General features: G+C 38.9%; 2 protein-coding genes across 3 annotated transcripts; both read right to left on the minus strand.

The window, feature by feature from the left end:
* Positions 1–1,760: 1,760 nt before the first annotated feature.
* LOC140349150 (aquaporin-9-like) lies at positions 1,761–8,275 on the minus strand. Its single transcript, XM_072435382.1, has 7 exons — positions 8,145–8,275; positions 7,934–8,060; positions 6,060–6,197; positions 4,846–4,964; positions 3,518–3,735; positions 2,282–2,461; positions 1,761–2,181 (listed from the first exon to the last, which is right to left on the minus strand). The coding sequence occupies exons 1-7, from the start codon at positions 8,220–8,222 to the stop codon at positions 2,118–2,120; spliced, it is 924 nt and encodes a 307-aa protein (XP_072291483.1). The 5' UTR covers positions 8,223–8,275; the 3' UTR covers positions 1,761–2,117.
* Positions 8,276–9,038: 763 nt separating this feature from the next.
* Positions 9,039–26,223, minus strand: LOC140349147 (cingulin-like protein 1). Of its 2 annotated transcripts, none has more exons than XM_072435376.1 (19): positions 26,025–26,223; positions 22,783–23,704; positions 22,473–22,540; positions 21,636–21,741; positions 21,166–21,261; positions 20,929–21,077; positions 19,973–20,114; positions 19,175–19,387; positions 18,269–18,475; positions 18,083–18,187; positions 17,046–17,198; positions 15,741–15,911; positions 14,595–14,747; positions 12,880–12,969; positions 10,750–10,833; positions 10,438–10,562; positions 10,196–10,304; positions 9,905–10,068; positions 9,039–9,414 (listed from the first exon to the last, which is right to left on the minus strand). In XM_072435376.1, exons 2-19 carry the CDS (start codon positions 23,674–23,676, stop codon positions 9,345–9,347), a joined length of 3,099 nt encoding a protein of 1,032 aa, XP_072291477.1. In that variant the 5' UTR covers positions 23,677–23,704; positions 26,025–26,223; the 3' UTR covers positions 9,039–9,344. The 2 variants fall into 2 exon arrangements, with proteins under 2 accessions (XP_072291477.1, XP_072291476.1); XM_072435375.1 differs by having other exon boundaries at positions 22,473–22,567.
* Between the last annotated feature and the right edge of the window lie 320 nt (positions 26,224–26,543).

Below are 26,543 nucleotides of genomic sequence, written 5' to 3' on the forward strand. Positions count from 1 at the left end.
AGGATTGTAAGTTGTGTTGTTTGTTTGTCATTTGCTGGTGACTTCTTTCCTGTCTGTGATCCTGTCCTTGCAAAGACAAAGTATCATTGAAACCCTCGGACAAAGCTGTGAGTCAGAGCAGGGGCCACAACATGATGATGAATGGACATGGACATAGGAGTTCTGTCAACCTACTCACTGCAAATCTGGACAAGAAGTAGCCTGGACTAAACCCAAAATATAAAAGCTAAAGTGAAACTATGACCCAGGCCTTAACACAGCAGCATTTGGACTAAACTGGGACTCGAGCCAGAACTAAACCTGGACTAGACCAGGATTAAAACAGGGCTAGAACAGGACTCACCCAAAGTCTAAACCATGTCTCGTGTTCAGCTCCTTCTCCTCCAGAATTCCAGGCTGCACTGGCTCTGATCCATGATTGGTGCAGGTGCTGGACTTTAAAGTAGTGACCGTTCGGATCAGACAGAGAATGAAACTTGTGTGAATCGTCACATTATATCTCATAACTGTCAGTAAAAGCTTTACTTGATTTTAACTTGTTCACCTCTTATCCAGGGACACATTTAGGGCACCCCTTATGACATTTGAAGTACAAACACCCTGATTTTACTCAATGCTTTTAACACATGTCTTTAACAGACGACTATTCTCACCTTCAGAGTGGAGATTAACAGGTGCTTCACAGACGTACAACTTGTGTTTGGATCTCTTCGAGGTGATATTTTTAGACTCCCCATTTTCAGTAAAGTGTTTGTTGTTTACGCTCTGCTGAGTGTTGCTGCATGTTTGGACAGGGGTGAAGGAGCGCAGGGTGAAGTGTTGCTCTCCCACTAAGACGGATTTATTCAAGTGAAAGAGTAGAATGTATCACACCTGCAGCAGAGGAGTCATTATCCAACCCAACATTTGTACAACTGTAGCTCTACTGTAGCTCTACTGTAGCTCCACTGTAGCTCTACTGTAGCTCCACTGTAGCTCCACTGTAGCTCTACTGTAGCTCCACTGTAGCTCTACTGTAGCTCCACTGTAGCTCCACTGTAGCTCTACTGTAGCTCTTCTGTAGCTCTACTGTAGCTCCACTGTAGCTCTACTGTAGCTGTACTGTAGCTCTACTGTAGCTGTACTGTAGCTCCACTGTAGCTCTACTGTAGCTGTACTGTAGCTCCACTGTAGCTCTACTGTAGCTCTACTGTAGCTCCACTGTAGCTCTACTGTAGCTCTTCTGTAGCTCTTCTGTAGCTCCACTGTAGCTCCACTGTAGCTCTACTGTAGCTCTTCTGTAGCTCCACTGTAGCTCTACTGTAGCTCCACTGTAGCTCTACTGTAGCTCTTCTGTAGCTCTTCTGTAGCTCGTAGACGTGCACAACCAAGGCCCGAGTGAGCCAGTGATCTGTGCTTTGACCCCGCTGACCTCTCCCTGGTGTCGGCTTATGTAGAAGTTTATTTCACAATCATTTGTTGGGCTTTTTAAGTGTGCAATATATAACTTTTCTGGTGAAATTCAAGCCTGCTTGTCTCCATGGATATGTTATTGCTTTGCCTTGAATGTTCCACATTATGGCATTAAATGTATATTACTGTTGTGTTTTCATTGTAAAAAACTAACAAACACATACATTATTCTTACTGTGAGCGGGATCTCCTCCATAGATTTCACTTCTAATTTGGCATGGTGGTGTCTATTCTTTATGTACTTGAAAGTGGTTATCTTCTTTTTTGATTGCAAAAAAAGTCAAATGTCAAGAGTTCTTCAGATTACTTTTGTATAAACTTTAATGTAGTCAAAACACTGAAAAAACAAGTACAGAACATTGGAACGGATGGTTTGCAAAATAAAATAAAAAGCACATGTTTTTCATAACTCCATCACATTATATTATATGTTAGCACAAAAATGGAAATAAATAAGCAAATACAAACTAGGAAGCAATAGGAAACATGAATAATTACTGGGAAAACACTCTTGTTCAGCTATTTACAATATTAACAAAATGCGACCGGTGAAAACCAAGCTTTATAATGCACATCTGTAGAGAAGAGTAGACAGTCCAAGTCACGGCCGTCTGTTGTATTTACACAGATAATATCAACACATGCTCACTGCTATTTGTATCAGTCTAAAGCTGTAGCTGGTGGACATCCATATTATTGAAACTTGTGTCAAACAGAGTGGTGCCATTCCTGCAACAATGACAAAATGCATTGAAAACTTGCCATCCTTTTATCAAATGAATTACATATATATTTTTCACATGTTTAGTTCATCAGGATCATCTCATACTTGTCCTTCAGGCTACTGTCTTCATCGTCGTCCTCCTCGTCCTCGTCCTCCTCCTCGTCTGGCTTCTCTGGGACGTCCCGCTTGTGGTGCATTTCGATGAACAGGTAGTACAGGACTGCAGCCGCCACGCCCCCGACCATGGGCCCAGCCACGGGGATCCACCACCAGTATCCTGCCGTGCTGGAGAAACAGAAACGTGTCTGCGAGCGTGTATTTGAGAAAACACATGGAGTCACTGTCCACAGAGGCGCGCACGTGCTTTGCGGGCGATGAATATTGACCCCAACGGGACAAACGCATGTGATGTTATGTAATGCATTAGTGTCTGCAGCAGCACGCAGGAAGCTGAACCTGGAAAACGGTCTCTTCTACATTCTATATTTCAATTTTTGGCAGTTTAGACTCACTGTTTATTCCTTGTTTAGCTTTTGTCCATTAGTTTTAACATGTTTTACTCCCTGTCAGTTCAGGCTGTTGCCACTAGACAGTCTGTGCTTCAAAATATACCCTCACATTTAAGTTATAGTAGCAGGCTATATTCATATAACATTACACAGGCCTATAATAGTTTGCAATAGTTTAACCAACCAAATGAGATCACCAAATTGCATAAATTCACAGTAATGCATATTCAACTCGCAAATTAGATGTGAATGACTAATTATATAACAATTAGGGCTGCAGCTAATGATTATTTTTGAAATACATGATCAACCAAATAAAAGTGAAAACAGATTGACTAAAAGCAACTTGAAATAGAGAGAATAGTGACAACTACAGTGTTATTCACAAAAATCTGATTTGACATCTGATTTTATATATTAATGCTCCAGTCTTTGTAAGAAAAGGGTCTTTTCTTGGGAATTTTAGTGTCTTTATCGTCCAGATTACAACTATCAAAGTCCAAATACAAATATTTTTTTAAATCGGCTTGTCACGAGTACTCAATAAATCATTGCTGCAAACCGACAGTCCTACTTATTACATTCTCTATGTGAATATACATCTATCTTGTTGCACTAAAATGTAGGTGGCATTTTCTTTGTAAATTGAACCGGAGAGTAATGAGAGAAGTCCTGTACGGGTAAAAAAAAAAGCTGGAGATTGTAGAGGGACTGATACTACAGAGCGTGTACTATAAACCTGAAATAGTACCAGTACTTAGCGTGCTCCCTGACAGTCGTTAAAGACGGATTTGACTCTATCGTGAACGTTCTACAACTTTATCCTTATTACCTGAAGACCTCAAAGCCCCAGCCAGCCACAGCGGTGAACAGTCGGGGTCCCAGGTCGCGGGCGGGGTTCAGGGGGTAGCCACAGTTCAGGCCCATGGACACGCCAATAGCCATAATAACAAGTCCGATCGCCAGCGGCTCCATTCCTTTTGGAGCGCCTATGTTTCCACCGTCAATGATGGCCAGTATGCACAGGACCAGCATCCCGGTCCCCACCACCTGCACACAACAGTTTGGACTGAAAACGGGCTATTGTTTCACTTCTCATGTATGCAAACAAATCTGCAAGAACAGACGGTAATTGTCATTGTAAGGGAAAAACAAAATGCTACAAAATATATGTTGGTTGAGCGTTGTTCAGACTTTAACTGGGACTAAACCTGAAACTAAACCTGGACTAGACCGTGACTAATGGTGCGTTCACACTTGCACGTTCAACAGATCAAAATTGGGGACCAAACCAGCACCAAACTCCCCCAAAAACTGGACTGGATCAGGAGTAAATAAAGACTAGAACAGGACCAAACTGGACTAAAATTGGTTCGATTTAGGGTAAAATAACGACAAGTGTGAACCAAGGCTCAGGTATCTAAATTGCAATTAGTAATCTTACATGAGTAATATCAGCTTTGAGACAGAAGAAGAGCGTTATTCTAAGTATTCTATAGAAATATCTGAGCCTACGATCAACGACACAAATAATAACTGACAAAATTACTTTTACCATGACTTCAGAACTGGACTAATTTGACAGACTCTGAACAAACTGGGACTAATATGCAGGACTCTGTCGAAATGTTTTGTGCCATTTGTGTCTGCATGTTCTCTTATGTTTCTTGTTTTGCTCTTGTTTGTTACAAAGAAGAAAATATTTATATAAAAACTAAAAGATAGAGCCACCAGAACAAATGATTGTGTGCGCTGTGGCAAGTAATACTGTATTTTTTATTACTGTAAATTCAATACACAGAAGAACTATACAGATATTATAAACCATTTGAATGCAGTTACAGGCACTCCTTGTACCTGTCCCAAGCCTGGATAAATGGAGATGTGAACGTGCATCTGAAATAAAAGACTGTATAATAGAAGAGATCATGAACTCGTCATGCTCAAAGTAATATGTTCTTGTTTGAAGCTGCAGGACAAACTCACAGACGAGGTTACGTGTAGAATTGACCTGGTGCACAAAAGGTAGGGAAAAGGTCATTAAACCTAAATTTTGAGCAAAAGTGGGACTGTTCTCAGACAAAATGGGCCAATCAATGCTGCATTAGCCACGCTCTCAGTCTGGTCCAGAATAGAACAGGGTCAGATAAAAGAGCTCACCTGGTCTATGAAGCCTCCCAGGATGGACAAGTGACGGGCTGGGTACGAAGCGAATATATGACCGGTGGCATTGATCCCGGTTACAGACAGAATTCCACTGGTGAAGTCCATAAAGGCATCTGAAGGAGAGAAATGCATTATAAGTCATTTCTACAGAGTTTATTGTAGTGAAATAATAAAAGATTAGAAGATATTAAAGGCTGATATTAATACAAAAGATAATTTGGTGAAAAAAAGTTAGGAAATACCCATATATGAAGTAAATTGATCATTTGAAACTAAGCCAACTAATTTAATCATATAGTTAAATGTATACATAAATGAATACAAGTATAACTCTTTGGTGATTTCATAACTCTTTCATTTCATCCCTATGTTGTAATGTGTCCATGTTGTCCTTCAGGGATGAATAAAGTTATCTGATTCTGATTCATATTGACCTTTTCCTCAGCTTTAGATTGTACAAAGTCACGTATTTGTTTATGAAATAGTGTGTGTAACAAGCCCAGGCTAATGAATGTGACTAAATGGTTATCTTTTAGATGAATTTGATTTTAATCTTAATCTCAATCATCTTTGACTAACCCGCTCCAAATCAAAGAAACCAAATAAAATGGCATTCTAGCAATAAACAGATAAATAAACAATAAAATCTTAAAATTATCAGCTGTTTTTTTGCTCAAAGCTCAAAAATCCATAGAAAAATATACATTCTTGCTGTGAGTGCGGTCGTCTCTCAGAGAAAAATCTGATTTGTCACTGTGATCTGGAGGCGTCACCTGCTTGTCTCCATGGAGATGGATATGTTCAATGCCATTCTGTGGGACATTCCAGGCAAAGCTATAACAAGCAGGTAGCACACTGTTATATAGTCCCTCATCTTTGGGTCTTTAGTGTGATTAAATCTGGACTATGGTTGTTTAGTCGGCGTTCACACTTGCATCAACACCACATCAAAAATTCTGTCTAAACTAGGACTTAACTCTGAACTAAACAAGGACAAAACCAGAGATAAACCAGGACTAGAACAGCACCAAATCAAATTCACTTCAGAATCAAACAGATCTCAAGTGTGACCGCATCCTTAGTTTCATGACATGACACAATCCCTTTACATTCTTTGTCATTTCTGACTCCTTTTGACTCATTTTCCTACATGTACAATTTAATCTCTTGTGTTTTGACATTCGTTCCATCGTGTGAGGTGTAATTACCGTAGTATAACCCATAGACGGCAGCTGCTCCGGCGAAGGCTCCGAGAAACTGCGCAATGACATAAAAAGGGAACTTCCAGATCTTCAGTTTGCCCAGAATGACCATAGCCAGGGACACAGCGGGGTTCAGATGGCCCCCTGGGAGACAGGACAAAGCACAGAGTTACAGGGGGAAGGGGGGGCTGCATGATACCCCCTCCATCATTAGTGAGGCCGTCACATTTACAAGAGAGCAGCAGAAGGGCAGCAGACCCCGGGGCGGGGCTGGCTTTTGTTGGCACTTTTCACACAATAATAGCTGTATAATAAGAAGCCACAATTCAAGGGAAATTAACAAATGGACCATGTCGTTCGGTGCGTTTTATCTGTGTTAAACAGCTCAATGTAAAGATTAAAGCCATGATGCAACAATATGTGACGCTGACAGTGATTTGTAAACTCACAATATTTCATCTTAATTAATAATGAAAAAGGAAAATAAATATAAAATGTTAATTAAAACATTGTCGTGTTTCTCTTTCACTGTGTTTGTTTTTATGTTTTCATAAATTAAAAAAATAAAAACATTTAAATATTAATAAAACAAAAATAATGATAATTAACTGACAACAATTTATAATTATTTTGACACGTTTTAACACAGTTTGAGCAAATACTATATGTTAAAGATATTGTAGAATGTTGGGTACTACTTACTAATTACTACAACTCAATTAGCCTTAATAAAGCATGAACAAAGACTTAAATCAAGATGAACAAATTGTTTATTAAGAATGATTCAGGCGTATTAAATACTTGATTAAGATACTGATTAAGATTACATTTAAAAATTAGGGATTAAGTTTAGGAATTAGGGTTAGGGTGTGAATGATGTTGTTACGAAGCATAAATGGTTTTAATTAAACTATTTGTTCATGTTTAATAAGTCTTTGTTCATGCTTTATTAAGGCTATTAAAAGTATAAAATATCCTCTTTTAATGACTTTTAGGAGCAACTTCATCTTAAAACATGATGTACTCGTATACATTCCACGCAACGTCCCAACTTTTTCAGATTTTAATTTGTATTTGTGTTATAAGCAACATTTAAATGAGCTACAGCTGCCACAGAGCCATGGACGGTGTAAGATCAATTCCGTTTGCAGGACGTTCGGCGCCTGAGGTTATGAGTGACCCGGGAGAGGCTGTCCACTGCCTGACAAATCAATGCACACAGTCATCGGATGTGGACAGAGGTGGCACGTTCCCCCCTGCTACAATGCAAACCATATTCAACATTTTACTATTGTTGTTTTTATTAGCAGTAGTATTAAAAGACATACAGGCTTGCTACTGTTTTCATTTAATTTACAAGCAAGACTGTTTTATGTTCACTGGCCCAGGTTTTATTCATCAATTCTATGGACTTTGGTGCAAAACAATAAATGTCATGGCCTTACTTTTATTAACTGAGGCCATATTTACAATAACATCCCATCAATTCAGATGCATTTGACTGTAAATATCTGTTGCAACGTTGGATCAATGCTTAGTACACAGCTATTACTTGATAGCCGTGTATTGAGCAGGATTACAACATCATTTAGATTCAGTGGGTCTAAAAAATGGTGCGGTTATGACTGACAGGGTTTAATCCTGGTATAGCCCCTGCTTAGTCCTTTCTTAGCAATGTCTTTATTTCTTTGGTTTGCACATGTATTGATCCAAATTTAGGGTTGCTTCATTGTCAAAGATGGTACTTCGAAAGAAAGGAAAACCATTTTGAACTTGTTATTAGAATGCAAAGTCTTAATCTTCACAACACAGCCAACCGCTAATATAATCTGTTTGTATTCAAGTTTAAACGCCTGGACAAGCGTTGAACTGTGACTTACCAGAGACTCCTCCAGCCACATACACTCCCATCATGAGTCCAACAGAGAAACCGATGTGGACCGTAAGGGGTTCGCCGAGCTGGTTCCGACTCAAGACGGTTTGGGCCACCGAACCACAACCAAACAACTAGAAAAAAAAACAAAAGGCAAATAACAAACTTAGTGGTGAAAAATGTGATAGAATTGGAAACGACAAGAAAAAGTGACATACCACCAATACAAATGTACCCAGGAATTCTGCAAGAAACTCCTTGCATATTCCATATTTGAGCCCACAGTGTCGCCTCATGCTTGTCCTCTTCAGGTTTCTCTGTGTCGCTGTATGAACTAAGGTTAAAACTGACAGGGGTCCCACTGTGTGAACCTATGGGGCCCGATCACAGCGCTCACAGTCCAGTCTCCGCCTCTGCTCGGGACAGCCATTCAGAGCAGGACATTGATCCAACTTTGAAACAGACATTACAGTCAAATGTGTCTGAATTGATGGGATGTTATTGTAAATGTGGCCTCAGTTATCCTTATGGAGGGCAATGAAAGTAAGGTAAGGCAAACCCCTTTTATCAATGTTTTTTTTGGTCAGTTTGCACCCTCAACATACAAGCTTTTACCTGGAACACCTTTTATCATTATTGTTATTATGTTGTTATTATGATCTAATCTGCACCTAAATATGTGCATAAATATGTTATTAAACTGAATCCACTTCCATAGATTTATATGGGACATCAAACTTTCCATCTACGGCCCAGGAACTATCCTCTGTACATTTAAAAAATCTAAATCTGTCGACAAAATTAGGCAAGAAATTTATACTAGGCTCAATTACATTTTCTGAATTATACGTCAGAATTAATTTGGGGCAATTTTGGCTCATTCTTACGCAAATACTTATTTTTTATATGAATGAATGAACTTTACATTATGAAACATGTGCAATTCTCGTTCCTCACATTTATGTCTGTCAACAACAAAAGAAGTTACAAAATTTATCTCTAAATATACAAAATCTTTGCATTAATTTTCATCACTTTGTTTACTTTCCCTTATATAACTTGTGGTTGGTTTACTGGCAGGTAAACAAATATAGTGACAAGTATTTTATACATTTTCTTATTATGAAGGCTTGATTTTATTAGCTTTTCATATTTCACATTTTATTTTACATATTTTCACTCAAATGTACAATAAATTGTCACACAAAGAAACAAGAGAGTATTTCTACGTTCACAAGTTGGTCACATGATGCAGTTATCAACGTTACCACAAGAGGTCAGTGTCAGCAATCCTCTTAATGCTTTGAACAACAGCACACCTGAGTTTTTAATCATGTTACTTGGAGATATTTATATTATAATATTAAGTCAGTGATTTCTTTCTTTGTTTCTTTGCTGAATTTTCTGTAAGGCTCACGTCACTCTGAGACCAGGTCGTCCTCATCATTCAAACTGTCCTTAATAAGAAGAGAGGGCTTCTTCTTACGCCTGGAAATGACATCAAAAAGAAACATTAAAAGGTATTTCAATTTCAACAAAATTATATCTTATGTAGACACTTGTAGTCAAAAGAAGGGTTTATAATTGTACAGAAATAAACACAAATACATTCAATCTAAACTAGAGACATCAAGGCCAGTGGAAAAGTCCTGTCCTGCAGTGCTTTTAATATTGACAATATTTCATTGTTTATTCATCACACTGAATCCTTTATTTCTAAATACACTGGAAAAATACTTGAGGTGCTTGAAATAGGTCATATATACAGTATATCTGAGTTTGAGTATATTTTTACCTTCTTAAAATGTGATATTCCAATAAAACAATTTTTTTTAATCAAAAGTTGGATCATTTTACAATACATTTTTTGCTTGTTCCATGTTCCATCTTACTTTAGGACAGTCAAAAATATACTAAGATCAAGATGAATACTACTTCACCAAAAAGCAAAAATGAAAACTAGTGTAGTTTTTCTTACCTCAGCTCATTCCTGAGAGCGTTCATCTGGTCCAAGAGCTGCTCGCTGGCCTCTGTCTGCTCGTCCAGCTCTCTCTGCAGTTTCTTCTTGGCGTGTTCCAGACGCTCGATCTCCTCCTCCGCCTCGTCCATCTGCCTCTTGGCCGTCTTCAGCCTCTGAGTCAGCTGCAGGGGGCACCAAAGTCAGGGAACGAACCATCAGCCAGAAATCTTGCATGTTTGAAATCTACACCGCATATAAAGCTATCTACAAATGACATATATTCTAACATGTGCGGCCAAATACGTGTACCTGGTCCTTCTCGGTCAGCAGATTGATGTGTTCCTCTTCTGCGTGCATCTTCATCTCCTTCACCTTTCGCTCCAGTCTGCGGTTCGTTTGATGCAGACTGTTGTTGTCACTGCGAGTTGAAAAAGAAAAAAAGGTGACATTAATGTTCCAAGAAAGAATCTCAGCCTCTTCATGCTGTGGTTGGACGGTATAGAAATGCAACGCTGAACCAGGTCTAAATGTTAAATGTTCTGTAAACATACCTTTCTTCTGCTTGGAGCCGATCCTCGAGCTCCTGGATGCGAGAGTTGAGTTTGGACACGAGTGAGTCCTGGTTGGTCCGCTGCGATCCCTCCAAATGGTTCACTCTGCCTTTCAGGTCTTTATTCTGAATTCATTAAGACATAAAAAACATGATTTTACCTTCTGGAATACCAGTTTGGGACGATGAATGATGATGATGCAAAGCTATGCACCAAAATGAGTAATGTTCCATAAAACTGAAGTTATGACAAAGTTCTAAAGTATGTGTTTCTGTTGTTCCAGTGCAGTGTTGATATTTGGTAAGTCCGTGCCTGTCTCTCCAGGCTCATCTTGTCACACTCCAGGTCCTGCCTCAGAGTCCTCTCCTGCAGCAGCTCTGTCCTCATCTGATCCATCTGCCACACAACAAACAGGAGAGATTATACATCATTTACTTGTAATAACTATATTGAGCATATTTATCCATGTTTTTGTTCTGTTGTACATATTGTGTAAGGTTTGAATAAGGCTTTATTTGACAGGACAACTGTGTGTGAAATGTGGACAAAGAGGAATATGGTCCAGGTCAAGAAGCAGATTGTAATAACTACGGTACATATGTGCAAGGCTGTAAATCACTACACCACCTGCAAGCACATTATTCACAATCATTGACACCATAACGAATTTAATTTCATTACCGGTGTCCAATATGTAACCTTTCCTCGAGCATGTGACCAGCTTTATTAAATCAAACTTTTTAAAGATAAAGTTGATATGATGAAAACATTTTGGAAAGTGTTTCTATTGAAAGGACTTTTTTGCTTCTAATTGGTCATAATTATTATTATTATTTCGTTTTTACTTGTACATATTGCTACCTGAATAATGATAAATTATTATCAATTAATAATGATAATTTAAATAGCAAATAAAACATCCCTAATGCAAATACAACATCATTATTATTATGTTTTAGTCTTTCCCCTATGGTAATATATATGTATCGGCTGCATATTGCATACACACAAGGTCACGACCTGCTAACGAGCAGGCAGAAGATTGAAAAGTTGCCAGATTAATTTTCTCCACGGGAAATGCAGTCTAGTCTGAAGACTGTGGCTCTAATACCGCGCAGGGGCCCACACAGGGCACGTTCAAGAGAGGCTCCACAATGGTCAGCTGTGTTTGGTTTTTTTCTCTTTGCAAAGAAATGAAAACAGTGCTTTTGACCAATTAGTCTGCTCTGCCCTGCTCACATGGACGCTGGCCTACTTTACAGTCTTTTTATATGAGAGGGATGAGGCTAAAGCAGTGACATCAGGGGCCAAACTATAGAGAGTGATGTCATGTAAGCTAAAGAACACACTACTGTCTGTAACTTGCATTATGAGCAATATGAATATGGATGAAGCAAACTAAATGACTACACAAGGATAAACGATAATAAAACCACTGAACCAAACCTAAACTGTATATTTATCTGGATCCCATTAGTTGACAGCTATGCAAGCAGCTTGTCCTCCTGGGTTCATTGTAATGTCAAATTACATTTCAACCATACAAATATCATCATTATCAGTCATTACACTACCTGTTATTTCATTCAAATGTTCTAGGTGCACATTTCAGATTCTATTCAACACATGACACTTCAGATTATTTTCCGTTTTCTTCATGAAGTCGTATTCGGAATCCAGAGTTAACTTATTACATGGCCATTCCTCGTGCCGTGCTTGTGTAAAGAATCACAGTTCATGATTTGATTCGAAACAAAAGCAGGCGTTTTTAGAGTCAGTGTGTTGTATAGCAAGGTAACCAATAATTTAGAATACTGTATGTGTTCCAGAAGCATTCAATGGGCTATAAAAGTGTCTTTCTACAGCAGCAATATTCAGGCTTTGACCAGCACAAACAGATTCAGGATGTCCAGCCCAGTTAAGTTTTGATGTAGACTTAGTTTGGTCCTGATCTGGTCCAGGTTTACGTCAGGCCCAATGTTTCATGTAATGTGTGTGTAAGAGTGGACACACCCTTGGCTTCTTTACAAAAGATTTTCAAATTATTAGTAGTCCAAAATAACAACTTATAGCAGCATGAATGGAAGTTAACTTGGTATTGATTATGAAATAGGTCATCATTGTTTTTGCATACAAGTAAACTTTTCTATCTTCAGTGCATGTATAATGTAAAGTATTAACACATTCCTAGAGTTATGTTGGCCAGCAACGAGCAGCGAGGTGTCAAAAATTCAAACTATCCTCCCTAATTTCCTGGGACAGTCTGCGAGCGCTGATCAGCAGGTTTTAGTGAGATGCGGGGGAATCTGAGCCGCAGCTCCACATCTGTTTAGAATATAAACACCGACAGGGCGAGGCTTCACACTTGAGATGGACTGTCATTTTGCAGTTAAGAAAATGTATGTAAAAGAGGCAATAACGGAGAAATATGGAGCAACTTGCCTGCTCTTTGATTTTGTCCAGTCTCTCCATCAAGCGGTCAGCACTGCAGCGCTCGTCATTGAGATCCTCCTGAAGCTGATTGATACGGCTCTGAGAAGGGAAAATATGTCAATTAGATTTATATTCTACTTGGGAGATGTTGTGTTTGGAGATATAATGAAAATGTGGTTCATGGTGGACTAAAATAAATACATACGTAACATGCAAAAAGTTTTACATTTGTAGGAAAGAGGTAGAGCTTTAAGAAAGTTGTGTTTTTTTTTGCACTTTTTTAAATCAAATGTTTATGCTGGATGCCCCTTCTTATTTAAATGATGTATTAATTTGTTAATCACATCACAGCCATAACAATAATGGCTACTGGTATATTATATGTTGAAAAAATTAAAACAAAAACACCCTTGACATAAAAAATAGCAATACAAAAAATACAAAACAGATTAAATAGAGGCTAAATATTGAACAAAAATATATAAGCTAACATTGTGACTTTTGTAGTCATAATTTACAGCATAGCAATAGCTAACTATGGAAAAGGATTTAGTAAAGCTCTTCCACATAGATGTAAATCCGTGATATTGGAGCCAGTTGTCTTCGTTTTAATAAGCTTTAAATGTCAACGTGCTCTTGACGAAGCGAAAGGTGTGAAAGAAGCGTCCCAGCCACAGCAGCGTTAGCCCTGGGACTGGCCTGATAAGTCTGACTGTAAACACGAGCGTCCTCAGATACACAGAGTCAACACAGAGTCAGCGGGTCATGTTTTGAGTCATCAGTAAAACAAACAAGCAGGTGAGAAGGACCTAGACTCAACACGCCAAACTCTAACATATGTCTGAGAAAGACATTCTGTTCTTTATGTATTCAACTTGGAAGCATCTTCAATTTGTGCAACAATAACAATCAAAGCAAAGTATGAAAAGGTGATCTGATAACTATTTTTGTGTGTCTCAAGATGATAGATTTAACATAGATTCTACATTTAACTACACTAAAATCTTTTTTTTTTTCAGGATTAGGACCATCACAGCACTTTCTTGTGTTTTAATTATATTATGAGATGTATTATGTTTTTTTCTGTACTTAGTATTAAACTGTAACATAAGTACCTTTGGTGAAGGTTCATTCTGTCAAGTATTTTTAACTATTAGACAACAATTTCTTTTGTCAGACAGAATCATTTGTTTACCTGCTTTACATGTTTCAGCCTTTTAGCCTTCCTCAGAAACAAAACATAAGTAAATAATCATTTTAAATTATGTTCATTGTAAACTACAATATTGATTGAAAATGGCTTGTCCACCGACTTCCTGTACAAAACTGTAGAACTGATAAGTTCATAGTGACATTTCACTGTAATAAGCATTTTAGAATGAAAATGTATCTCAGAGTACCGGGATGTGGGTGGGGATAGGGGGTAGGGGAAAACGGGAATCTTCTGAGGACTTGAACCTAACTTGCAGGACAATACAGAATTACCGAAACATGCAGGAATCAATTCAAATACAACTTTGAGTAAACTAACATGTTTGGTGGCTTTGATAAGTTACTCCTGTAGCCAAAGCTGCCCTCGGGCTGACTGATGGAAACAGGGCTGACGATCCACGCCAACAGCCTCTCTGACTCCCACAACAGACTTATTCATTATATTCATATTTTTTTCATATAGACATTATTTTAAAATTGAAAGCCACACGACTCAGTGACAGTATTATTACCTCCATGAGTTTGACCTGACGATCCCGCTCCTCAGTCGTGGCTGAGCTCTTCTCCTCGAGCTCAGCTACTCTCTGCTCCAGCCGCTGACCTTTGCCCTGCACCTCCTGTTGCTCCCGGCGACACCTCCGCAGCTCCTCCTCCACAGGAAGCAGCTGGACACCAACCAGAGCACATCATGAGCCCGAAACTGGTGCTGTCATCAACCCTTCAAAGATCAATCCCTCTATATAGTTTGATATTAAAGTAGACTTACAGTGATTGTTCTCTTCATTTGACCCGTCCAATCAGTGCTTTATGTTAAATAAACCCACAAAGACACGAGGAGAACATGCAAACTCACTCATGATTCTGAAACCTAATTTAAGACCAGTTGTTGAGCTAGTTTGTCATTAGGACTACATCGCTGGAGGATTCACCTATTGGGTGTGTCCGTGTTCAACTGTTGCAGGGGTTCTCAACATTTTCAGACCCCCAAAAGAACCAGATAACTGACCCCCAAATGCGAAAAGAAATCAATGTCTGTATTACTCATTTCATTTTAAAATTACACCTCCAGCTCAGTGCCACACATTGGGAACCACTGAACTACTGAATTATTTGTTTAAATTGTGTTTCAGTTGAGATTAGAACATTTCCCAGAGCCATATTTAAGGAGCATGAAACTGACAGATTGGTTTAGGATCACTATGATTTTGTAATAAACTAAACAAATAAAATAGATCGTCTGTAGTGTTAAATATGAGTAGAATTTTTGTTACCCAAACCTCATCCTGGTCATCTTAAAACCCATTTGTATTCCCTGGCTTTTATTCATTTGGTTTTATTTTATTGTTAACCATTTATTGTTATTTTTATGATTTTTATTGCTTTCTTTTTATTGTGTCATTTACTATTGTCGCCTGTCCAGCACTTTGGAAACTGCCATGTTTATAAAATGTGCTATATGTGGCTTGGGTTACTTTGTGCAGAAAAAAGTCAGGCCTCAAGGTAAAAAAAATTTACTTAAAAAAAAAAAAGTACTACTATTGAGCTTGCCATTTGAAGCCCTCCCGCATAAAACATAGATTTTATCGAGGAGCGGTCTCAGCCCCGACATTGTTACGCACTGACCGATGAATCAGAGCCTAACACATCGTGGTCCACACCTCTTCCTGCAGCTTCTTGGCGGCCTGTCGGGACTTCTCCAGCTCTGCCCCCTTTTCCTGCAGCTGCCTCCGGAGCTCGCTCAACTCCCTCTGGCTCCTCTCTTTGGCCTCGTCCACTTGGCTCTGCAGCACATCAGTGGACGCCTCGCACTCCTCCATAACGCTAGTCATCTGAGTTCACAAAGAAAACATGGTGAGGTTTGTACAATGCACTTTATCGGGAAAATAACCGGGAGGTCTGCTTAGCTCGAAGGAGGGGAAAGAAAACAGTGACTGGCTCTATTGTTCTGCATGTTTCAGAGGGTTAGTGAATGATTCATTACCTACGCTTTGGTGGTTGTGTTTTTGCCAGTAAGATAGCACAGAATACTGACGATTGTATCTGTATGCAGTATTAACTTACTGTATAAAGTTTTTATATTTGCTTTTGCTTCAAATTTGACCCTTTCAAACACGTTATTATTTCATTTTGTTCTGCACATTTACACATTTTACCAAGTTTTATCTACTGATTGGGGTAACATAGGTATTCCAGCAAAATATACACATTTAGTTTTATGACAGTAGGAAGGATTAGTTGGTTTGTATGCAGTTCCACCCATGTGTAAAGTAAAAACAATATATTCCAACTAACAGTGAGTACGTTCACATGTGCTGTACAACCAGGATACTCATCTCCCTGCCTACATCTGAGTATACTGGAAATGTAGAATGGTAACTATGGCAACTACGGCTGCGATAATATGGCAAGGAGCTAAACATGTCAACAACTTGGCTAATTTATAGCTTTTAACACCTTTCCAACAGCCAACAGACACGATACAATCAAATAAGAGCATAAGACTATAGATTGCAGTCACAACTAAGTACTATGAGTAAAAGGACATTTTAACAGTGGAAAAAATACGTCCCACGCGTCAGTTTAGTCCAAGAGCAACACAGACAACCACAGAAATGTATTGTACAGTAGACGACTTTATTGTCTTATGAAAAGCCCTGAAGTTTGAGTCATTTTGTGGCATTAGCTGCTTCTGCCTAATGTGTTCTTTCACTTCACACGTGCTCAGTACAGCAGCACTGGTGAGAAATACTGCGTGTACAAGCGTCAGTATTCTGGATACTATCAGAATATCCTGGTTTCTTACATCCAGGATACTACAATCAAGACACAAAACCAGGATGCTTAAAAAAAAAACAATGATAACTGGGATATTCAAGTGCATGTAAACGCACTCATTGAAAATCCAGTAGAAAAGTACAACAGGAAATTCAAGGCCAAAGTTCAGAGCGTTGACTCTGGCTGACCTTCCTCTGGAGCTGCTCGATGGTCCGGTCTTGCATCCTCCGCTCGTCCTCCAGCTCGGCTTTAATCCTCCACAGCTCCTCAATCTGCCTCCTCTCCTCCTTCAACTTCTCCTTCAGCTCCCTGTGCTCGTGGTTCAGTTTGGTCATCTTACCCTGGAAGGACACAATCACAGTACAGTATGAAATATGGATGTCACAATACTGAATTTTAGAGTTACGATTATTGTGAGAAGTAACAGCACGATTTTCATTGTCAGAGATTTATCAAATCAAACTTTCTGATTGAAAAAAAGGGATGGTAATGCAACAACCAGCCAAATAAAAGAGCACTTTACATTTAGGGTTTCCTTTTTTGGAGTCGCTTGAATATAAATCACTTATTTTTGCTTCTGAAATGTTCACAATTATAATTTTTTTTCCATTGTGACCTGAATAACCATAATGATCATAATGATTAACCAAATAATTTTGACATCACGAATATGAAATAATCGACCAGCTGTCAGTGTCATATTTGGGATTAGCACTGCAAATCTGTTTTTTTTTTTGTCTAATTAAATTACATTTACACACTAAGCTTGAGATGTGACTGAGCTGATAGCTTATATTAATGGGCATTTAGTGTGATTACGATTACGTCTGTTATAGAAGGACACCAAACTAGAAGCAAGTGTTTCTTTGTTTGTCTGTTCTATCATTAATTTACCTTTTATGTTAAAGATCCACTTAAAAACATATTATAATATTGAAATTGGTTTTGGAGATATGTTAAATTAGTATACCGAGGATATCATCTCTAGCTAATATAATACAAAAATAACCTCAAAAGAGAAGAAAAACAAGATACATAAAACAAGAAAATATTTGTGAACATATAATAGCTAGTACTATAATAAAGTACTCCAGAATAGAGATATTCATGTTTGCCAATATTGCCCACCCCAAGTCTACAGAGAATCTGAGATATTTAATTGCTGTCTGAAAACCCAATGGAAAAAAGTAGTACCTTGATCTTCATTGAATTATCTCTGATTTACCTGCACTTCCTCTAATCTACCGAGCAGAGACTGGTTTGACAGACACATCTCCTCCTCGTTCCTCCTCACGTCCTTGAGCGTTTCCTCGAGCTGGAGTTTCTCCCTCTGAAAGTGGAAAACACTGGGTTCAAACACATCTCCACAGGTCACTTCACTAAACCTCCACCGTCTTTCATGTGGACCCACCTCCAGCTGTTTGATCCTCTGCTCCAGAAGTCTCTCTCTGTTCCTGAAGTCTTGGATGGTCTGGTTCAGCTGATCCACCTTGTTGTTCAGATCGTGGATTTTGGCTCTTAAGTGATCCTTCTCCTGAGTCGCCTCCTTCAGCTGGGTTTTAGTGGCACCTCGCTCCTCCTGGACTTGTGCTTTCTCTTGCCCCAGAAGCGTATTGCTCTGTCAAAATCAACAACACGAACGGGTCAATGGCTGGAAAGCTTCTGTTTGAGGAGAAAAAACGCCTGTAACTGAACAAATGAGTTGAGTTTAATTATCTACCGTTTTGCATGTCTTATTTGTATATCATACTGTAGACTACTATTTTATTATTTTGTGTCGCACCATATCACTGAAGCAAGTTCTTAGTTTGTTAACTGTAAATGACAATAAAACCTTTTCTGACTGTGACAAGCAGTTGGAGCACCTTTTTAATAAGACACTGTATTTGTGGATGGTGTGTGGTTTGATTATAGTAATACATGATGAACCAAACCACTAATTACTTTAGAAAGTTGCTCAGAATAACATATTTCTACCTCTATATGACAGTCTCTCTTTCTCCGTTGGTCAAGAACATTTTCAGTAAATAATCTCATCCATTTCCCCCCCATTTGTTATTATAGGTGGTTGAAGCCTGTTCCAACACTAGCCGGCCTTAGTCGGAATATACCCTGAGCAAATACACTGAGATATACACAGGAATCCCAACATTAACTCACATTTAGAGAAATTACCATTTTGAACACATGTATATTGTTGTACAGGAGCCAGCAATACTCTAACACCCAACACGAATACACCATATATTAGCCATCTTGTAAAGTTTGTATGTATTCATCTGGCATTAACAATGTAATGTGCAAAAACACTTGTTACCTCTTTGGCAAACTCCAAATCCTTGAGTAGTTTTTCGATCTCCTGTTCGTATTCCTCCCTCAGAGCGGCCATGTACTTATCGTGCGTCTCCACCTCGTCTTTCAGCGCCCCCTTGAGGGCGGTGAGCTCCCTCTCTCTGTAATGCAGCACCTCCTCCTGCTCCTCCTTGACATGAAGCACATGCTGGAAGTCTGTGCGGAGCTGCATCATGTCCTGAGGTACAATTCAACCACATCAGAGGGAGCAAATATAACTCCCCTACTTTTTGAACATGTGGCTTTATTGTGCAATATTATGTTTTTGTTTAGTTATACATGTTTGTGGAGCAAAATGTTATATTATCTTTATTTACTGCAGAAGGATATGGATAAATGTGCTTGTTTTGAAATAAAATACATAAAGTGATCGTAAGGAAGTGCTACCTATTCGAGTTACAAGTGAGATACGTGGAGAGGCGAGCCTGTTCATAGAAAGAATGCAGGTTTTTCGAAGTTTTTTGAGCTATAAAACACTTAAATGCAAGATAGACATGTTTAATGCTATGCTGTGGAACTTTACAGGGAAAGCGATAACATCTACACTGAGACAAGCCAGTGGCACACCCTCTTCCAGAATATTATTATGTATTTCCCTCCACTTGCAACACATTCTCCGGCAGTTTTTGGTCAAATTCCTGATGCATTTCTTTCCCATTTCTCAACTTGTGACTAGTTCTTTGCGCGGTATAGTCCAGTAACGTGTTCCCGTGGTCTTTGCTTTTGCAGCTGATGTTGATTTGGACACATGGTTTTGTTTTACCTTGAGAAGTACTTCTTTCTGAGCGTTTATTATGTCCTCCCTCTTGGCATCGTCCAGCTCATCGTGCATCTCCGACAGCTGCTGCTCAAGGTCTTTCATCTCCGTTTTGGCCCGCTCCCTCTCCGCCTTCATTTGGTTCAGCCTAGAAATGTCAAAAAGATAATAAGAATACCTATCAGTCTTCCTGTTTTGTTCCTGTATAGATAAGAATGGTTGTCTGTGCATTTGGTCCAATATTTGTGACCTTGATACAGAAAAACGTACACTAGATATGAATTAATTTGTGCAGAGGCTTCTTTGAATGCACTGGGGAACAAAATCCCAAATTTGGGTAAAAAAGGTTGTAGCAAAATGTAACTAACACAAGTAATCAAGTCTGACGACAGAAAATTGGGGGCCCCGGGCTAAAGGCCTCACATGGGCCCCCCTCTGACCCTGGTGCTCAAGGCAGCAGACCCGTTTGCCCCCCCTGTTCACTCCCCTGCAAGTAGTAATAAAACTGCACCAGGAGATCTAGACGTAACAACAGAAAAATACTAGTAAAAGTGAAAGCAGCAGTACTGGTGGTTTATTAAGTAGCAGATATAATAAGGCTGGTTGTACTGTATGTTTTTACTTACATTCTATGCTTTAATTGTCTAGTTTGGTATTCACTTTTATTGATTTGCACTAACAATCATTTTGCTTGAGTATCACACAGCAAAACCAGAAGCAGATAATATAATCTGTCAGATTATAGTCCTCGCTCTCACAAACCCTTTGGCACATGGTTTATATTCACAATCATTCAAACTCAGCTTTAGAATGACTTTTTTAGCTGTCAAAGTAAAGCTTGTGCAGCCTTCCCCAAGCACAGCCAATCGGAGCGCTGCTTTCTGTCACAAACTGCTGCTTTTAAAAGACACTAGTCAATTCATTTCCAAAAAAGACAAACAGTGATGTCCCTAAGTCCATACTCATGTTTGGTTGTCTGAAGTTGCGCCTCCATCTCACACAAACTGCTCTTGAGTCGGGACAGTTCGTTTTGACTCTGGGCCAACTCGTCCTGCAGCTTCTTCTTATCTGTCCTCGACTTTTCAACCGCCTTCGCCAGTGTTTTTTCATTCTGCACAAGGCATAAACAGAGTGAGCTCTATGATAATTATACTATAACATTATTCACATTATTGAAGGTCATTTTGTCTCATTTGTACCTCCAGTTCCACCTGTAGTCGGATCTTCAGGTCAAAAAGCTCATTTTCCAGTGAGGTCTGTCTGCTCTGCAACGCTTTCACGTCCTCTTCAAAATGCTGAGCACATTTAATGTACGATAACACAACATGAGCAACAAAGAGTACGAAAAATACATCAAAAGTATTTCATCCAACACATCTCACAACTTAAACACGCAACAAAGATTAAGACATTACAATTTGTCCTCTGCATTTGACCAATCTTAAACATACATTTTAGTTTTTTTTTAGGTTTTTATCAAATCCTTACATTTTTATTGCTAACTAGTACCAATTGTGCCATTATCCCAACTTTAGCATCACATTTACAAATTTTACCTTATTTATTATTTCTTTACATGGTTTTGTGAGATGTTCCTGACTATTTATCACAACTGTTTACTCTCACATCACTGTTGCAGATTATTTTTATCATGTAACGGGTCACTCACTCTCTCCTCTTCCTCCACATTCTCGGCTGTCCTCCATTTTAATCTGTTTATCCGCTCCAGCAGCAGCTTCACTTTCATCTCAGTCGTGGAGTCATCGTCAGTCGTCCTGAAAAAGCAAATATTTTCACTTTCACTTACAAACCAAACAGGTGATGTGGAGGCTCTCCCAACACTAGCTCAATAAAAGTACCAGTATTCACAAATAATGTTACTTAGATAACATTTCCCAAACGTATTACTTATTAAACTACTTAAGTATAGAGTAGAGTAATTGCTTGGTACAACCTCTTAACAAATACTCGTGCACAATTACCTTTTACTTCTTCAATTATTACCACCCCTTCTATCATTATTAACCCAGAACACCAATGTAAAATACTCTCTAAATTAGAAAACACATACTTTATTATGATAAAAAATAAATATAAACCTTTAAAGTATGATTTAAAAGGATAACTATTGTGTATTTTTGCTCAAATGAAACCTCATTCTACCCTGATCACTTTCCCTGAGTCTTTATTATCAGTGATGTGGAAGTCTGCGCTACATTCCTGAAAGCTTCATGAGTTCACACAGCTGGAGAAGCACCTTTATCTCTCAATATACAAATTACCACAAGAAAGATGTATAGTTTAACTTATCTATTATGAAACTGAAATGAGTTTTACAGTCTTTGTGCAGTACATGGACTACCTATATTTCCTCTAATTAGTTCCTTTTAAATGGGTTATTCCTGCCAACTTTACATTTACAACATGCTTTTCAGAACAAGTTGTCATAAATGTTCTTAATATTTTGATAATTAAATGAAATACAAATTGTTTTTCCATTGCTTACCCTTCTTGTAGGAAGGCGAAGAGAACTTGTTTTGCTGCGTCTTCAGTCGGATCCACTGTGAGTTCTTGCTGCCCTTTCAGAAGATCAGGAGTGACCTGGTTAGGGAATATATGACCAATAAAAACAACAACATCTTTACAGATAAAAATACTATGGAATAATACCATAGTCCTTGTGCCTTTTGTAATAAAGTTGGATAAAAAACTAGGGAATTTCAAAATGATATATCAACACAAATGTAGTTACTATTGCATACTTTTTTCATATATCGTGTCGCCCTAAGTCTGGTTTTCCATCAGTATTTGTTTACCTGAGCATCCCTTGCCTCACTCCCATCTGTTGGATCACTGCTGGGCCTGGAAGACACTGAGCACTGCAGTAGCCGCACTGCCTGCGGGGATATTATTTCAGGCCGATGGCCTTCCGTTATTCCACTTGGTTTAACATCTTCCCTCTTTTTAATTACACTTCCTTCTCCACTCAGCAGTCTGGCCCGGGCCGAACCAGGCGGGTACACCCCACCTGGATTCTCCCCTCTCACCCCTCTGAGAGACGACGCCCGGCTGGAGGAAGATGAGGACGACGAATCCGAGGCGCGCCCGCTGTCCACACTCCGAGACCTCCGGCACTGCTCTAGATCCAGTCTGGATCTGGGACCTCTCCTGCCTCTCTGCTGCTGGCTGCAGTTAAACTGACTTATGAGTTTACCTACAGATATGAATGGGTCTGTGTCTATAGCGTTTGGAGACTTCTGAGGTTTTTGGCCTGCTGTAGGGGGCGCTTCATCTATGTCTACACCTGCAGCCGGTAAAGGGATCCTCGGTTTTGGTGCGTTATCGTTGAGTCCAGCCCGTTTCGCCACTTGTGAAGGCAGGAGTAAACTATTGTCTTTGCTGTCCGGGTTGTAAGGTCTCAAGATTTCAGGATGTTTATGGAAATTAAAAGTAGGTGATCCTGCATTTCGGTTAGTCCCGGCAGGATAGTGCCTGTCCTCCGCGGCCCTCTTCGTTGTTACCCCCGGATTGTATCCCGTCTGGTGCGTGATGACTGAAACGTCCCGAGGGTTCTCCTGGTCTGAGCTGTTGAGGATCACAAATGGCTGACCTTTGATGCCCTGGACTTGGACTTTGACTCCGAACATGCCGTCCGTGGGACTCCTGACCACCCTGATGTCCGGGGAACTGTTCTGCCGACGGGACTGCATTGTGGGACTTAGATGAAGAGTCTATTACCTGTAGAAATAGACAGTATTTTTCTAAATTTGTATGCTTTTTAGAAAATATATGGATGTAACATTTTAAATACTTTCAAAATGCGTTGTCATCTTTTGGCGCATTTTACAACAATTTGGTTAAAGTTTTGCTGTTCCCTCCAATGTATTCTTACTTAGGCCTCCACTGAGTCCAAGATAAAGTTTTGGCTTGTTATTGTCTTACTATTGCTTTTGTTTAAAGCTGTTTTGAGCCAAATATATTACTAATACGTTTTAATAAGTATATCATATCCAATTACTTTCCAGCATTGGCAAATAAATGTATTCAATTGTATTTTTAAAAAACTCATGAATGCATTTGTTAATTTATTTATTAAATATATGTTTAAAGACTGTTTCAATAAGAGATTTATCCCATTTAACGCGACACACTCAGGGTCCGCCACACGAGGGATATCAATATTATTCAGTTAAATGATCATTATGATTATTCTGGTCAAAAACACACAAAAATAATACATGTGAGTGGTTTCAGTCAAAAAAGTCAAAGTACATGTAAAGTACTTTTTTTTTATCTGGCTTTTTATGTTTATTATTGTCATATCATTATTATTTCATTCAGAAACTTGAAACTGATTCCCTAAAGCTAGTGAGGAATGGTTTGAGTGTCAACAATCATGAATAAACGTAAAATGGTGATGTTTTTTCCTCAGTAATGTAACACTAACACTATTTTCTTGCCACTAAACAAACACAGGTTTATATCATGACGTTGCAAGCCCAGGTGGATCATGGGAAAGTGAGAACCCATCAGGCTGGTCAAGCAAAGGAGCGGTGTTTACACAACAATGGGCCCGAGTCTTTGCCGTGACAATGACAGATGACGACAGGGACAACATAAAGCGAATAAGAGACACGGACAAGAGGCTGATATGGAGGCTAAATGAAGACAGTTAGTTCAGTGTGTGGGTGACAGAGGGCGATTGTGCACGAGGAGCTGAGCACAACATGACGAATACAACTGGACCAGGGCAAGAGCTGCCGTCACCCAGTTACACCAGAGAGCCTGATTTATGACGAGGGACAGTGATGACTTTTCACAACTTGAGTTTAGATCTGTTAAAGAATGTAAAGCCATTCATACGGCGGAAATAACTTTGGCCTATATTATATAAACATTAATGGAGCATGTAAGACTTTCACACATCTACTGAAGATCATGTGTGGTCCTTTTCTTATCATAATCTCATTTATATTAGACACATTGTCATTTTAGTTGTAATTTCATTATTCATTTCATTGTGTGCAAGGGTTTACAAGACACAGGGGCGGAAGGGAACACTGTACAATGTTTAGGCATCCATACTTCACTTAAGTATGGTACTTTTTACTTTAACAGGAATCTGTACATTACATTTTTCAACTGGGCTGAAAAGTACTTTATTCAGGGCTTAAGTCTGCCTAAAATGTGGGGGTTCAAAAAACAATGAAGAAGCTTTTGTTAAGCAAAAATTAGCACAATTCTTTATCAAAATCATTGCATTTAACATTTTAGCAGTTCTCAAAATCTGTGTGGAGAATACTTTGACTTTATATTCTTAAAAGTGAAAAAGTGAAGTACATTTTAAACAAGTACGTTAAAAAGTATTGTACTTAAAGAGAAAGACCTGAGATAAGACAAGATTACCTCAATTTGTCCTACAATGCAAAGAACAGCACCAGAATACAAAATATAAAGGTAAAAGATAAATATATGTTAAATAACCAATACCAAATACTTAAATTTAACTAGAATATACTTTGAATGGATACAAAAAGGCATACATTATAATCCAACACAACATTGCAAGTAGAGTAAGAAAATAATGCTCCAAAACTTCATTTATAATAACAACACAATAGATTCACAGTAGTTTAAGAGAACCCACTACTTCTACTACAGATATTTGATGTATTTTATATACATTTAAGCGCGTAGTTAGGCTGAAATCATTAAAATCCATCAATTAAATCTCGCATAAACTCATATGCGGCTCCAGTCAGGCAGAGTGAGCGGTGAAGTTTATTTAGCTGCGTTCTTTATCCGGTTTGACTTGAAACAACATCCCACATTACAAACTCAGCTGTGTAAAGTTCTACCTGTATCCGGCAGATAAAGTTACATTCCTGGCGTTATCTTTAACCAAGGGACAGTTGGTCAGACTAATGCAAACTGTGAAAACGCCATTTGGCACAACGCAAAAGTCTAACAGTTTGGTTTAGTCCGCTTTATATCTAGTTAAATGCAATTGTAGAGCTTTCCTAAAAGATAAAGGAGGTTAGAAAGAATTGACACCTACCCGGCAGGCGTGCGTCCGGACGTCCCGAGCCTGATTGAGAGTTATGCGCTTTTGGAGAGGCGCAGGACCGTCCCGCGCCGAGACGCCTTCACTGCGCGCTCCTCGGATCAGACTTTCCCCCTCTCTTATGCAAATCAGGCCCGTTATTCAGCCTTAATGAACGTGAAAGGCTAAGTTCATACTGTGACTCCCAAACGTGTTAGGGAAATACAAAGTGGCTCATAGACAAAGGATTTTTAAATAAGTTGTTAAGAAAACTGACCACGCCCAGGATGTTAAGTCTGTCAGTGGGAAAGAGCAATATCCTCCCAAAAGACAAAACAAAGAGCAGCCAATAGGAGCAGTTATGTTTGAAATGGTGCTATTGTTAAGGGCAGCAACGCGCAACTCCCTTTTAATCAACCTTTTTGGCGACAATTTTAATTCTAAATAAGTGGAATATTTAGAAGTCTGATGTGATGTGTGATAACGGGACTGCAAATGCTTAATTCATGTCGATTTTTGTAGATTTTGATATTA

This window comes from Eucyclogobius newberryi, unplaced genomic scaffold, assembly GCF_026437365.1.
Source record: "Eucyclogobius newberryi isolate DKJ021-1_F unplaced genomic scaffold, fEucNew1.0.hap1 SCAF_7, whole genome shotgun sequence".
Classification (NCBI taxonomy): Eukaryota; Metazoa; Chordata; class Actinopteri; order Gobiiformes; family Gobiidae; genus Eucyclogobius; species Eucyclogobius newberryi.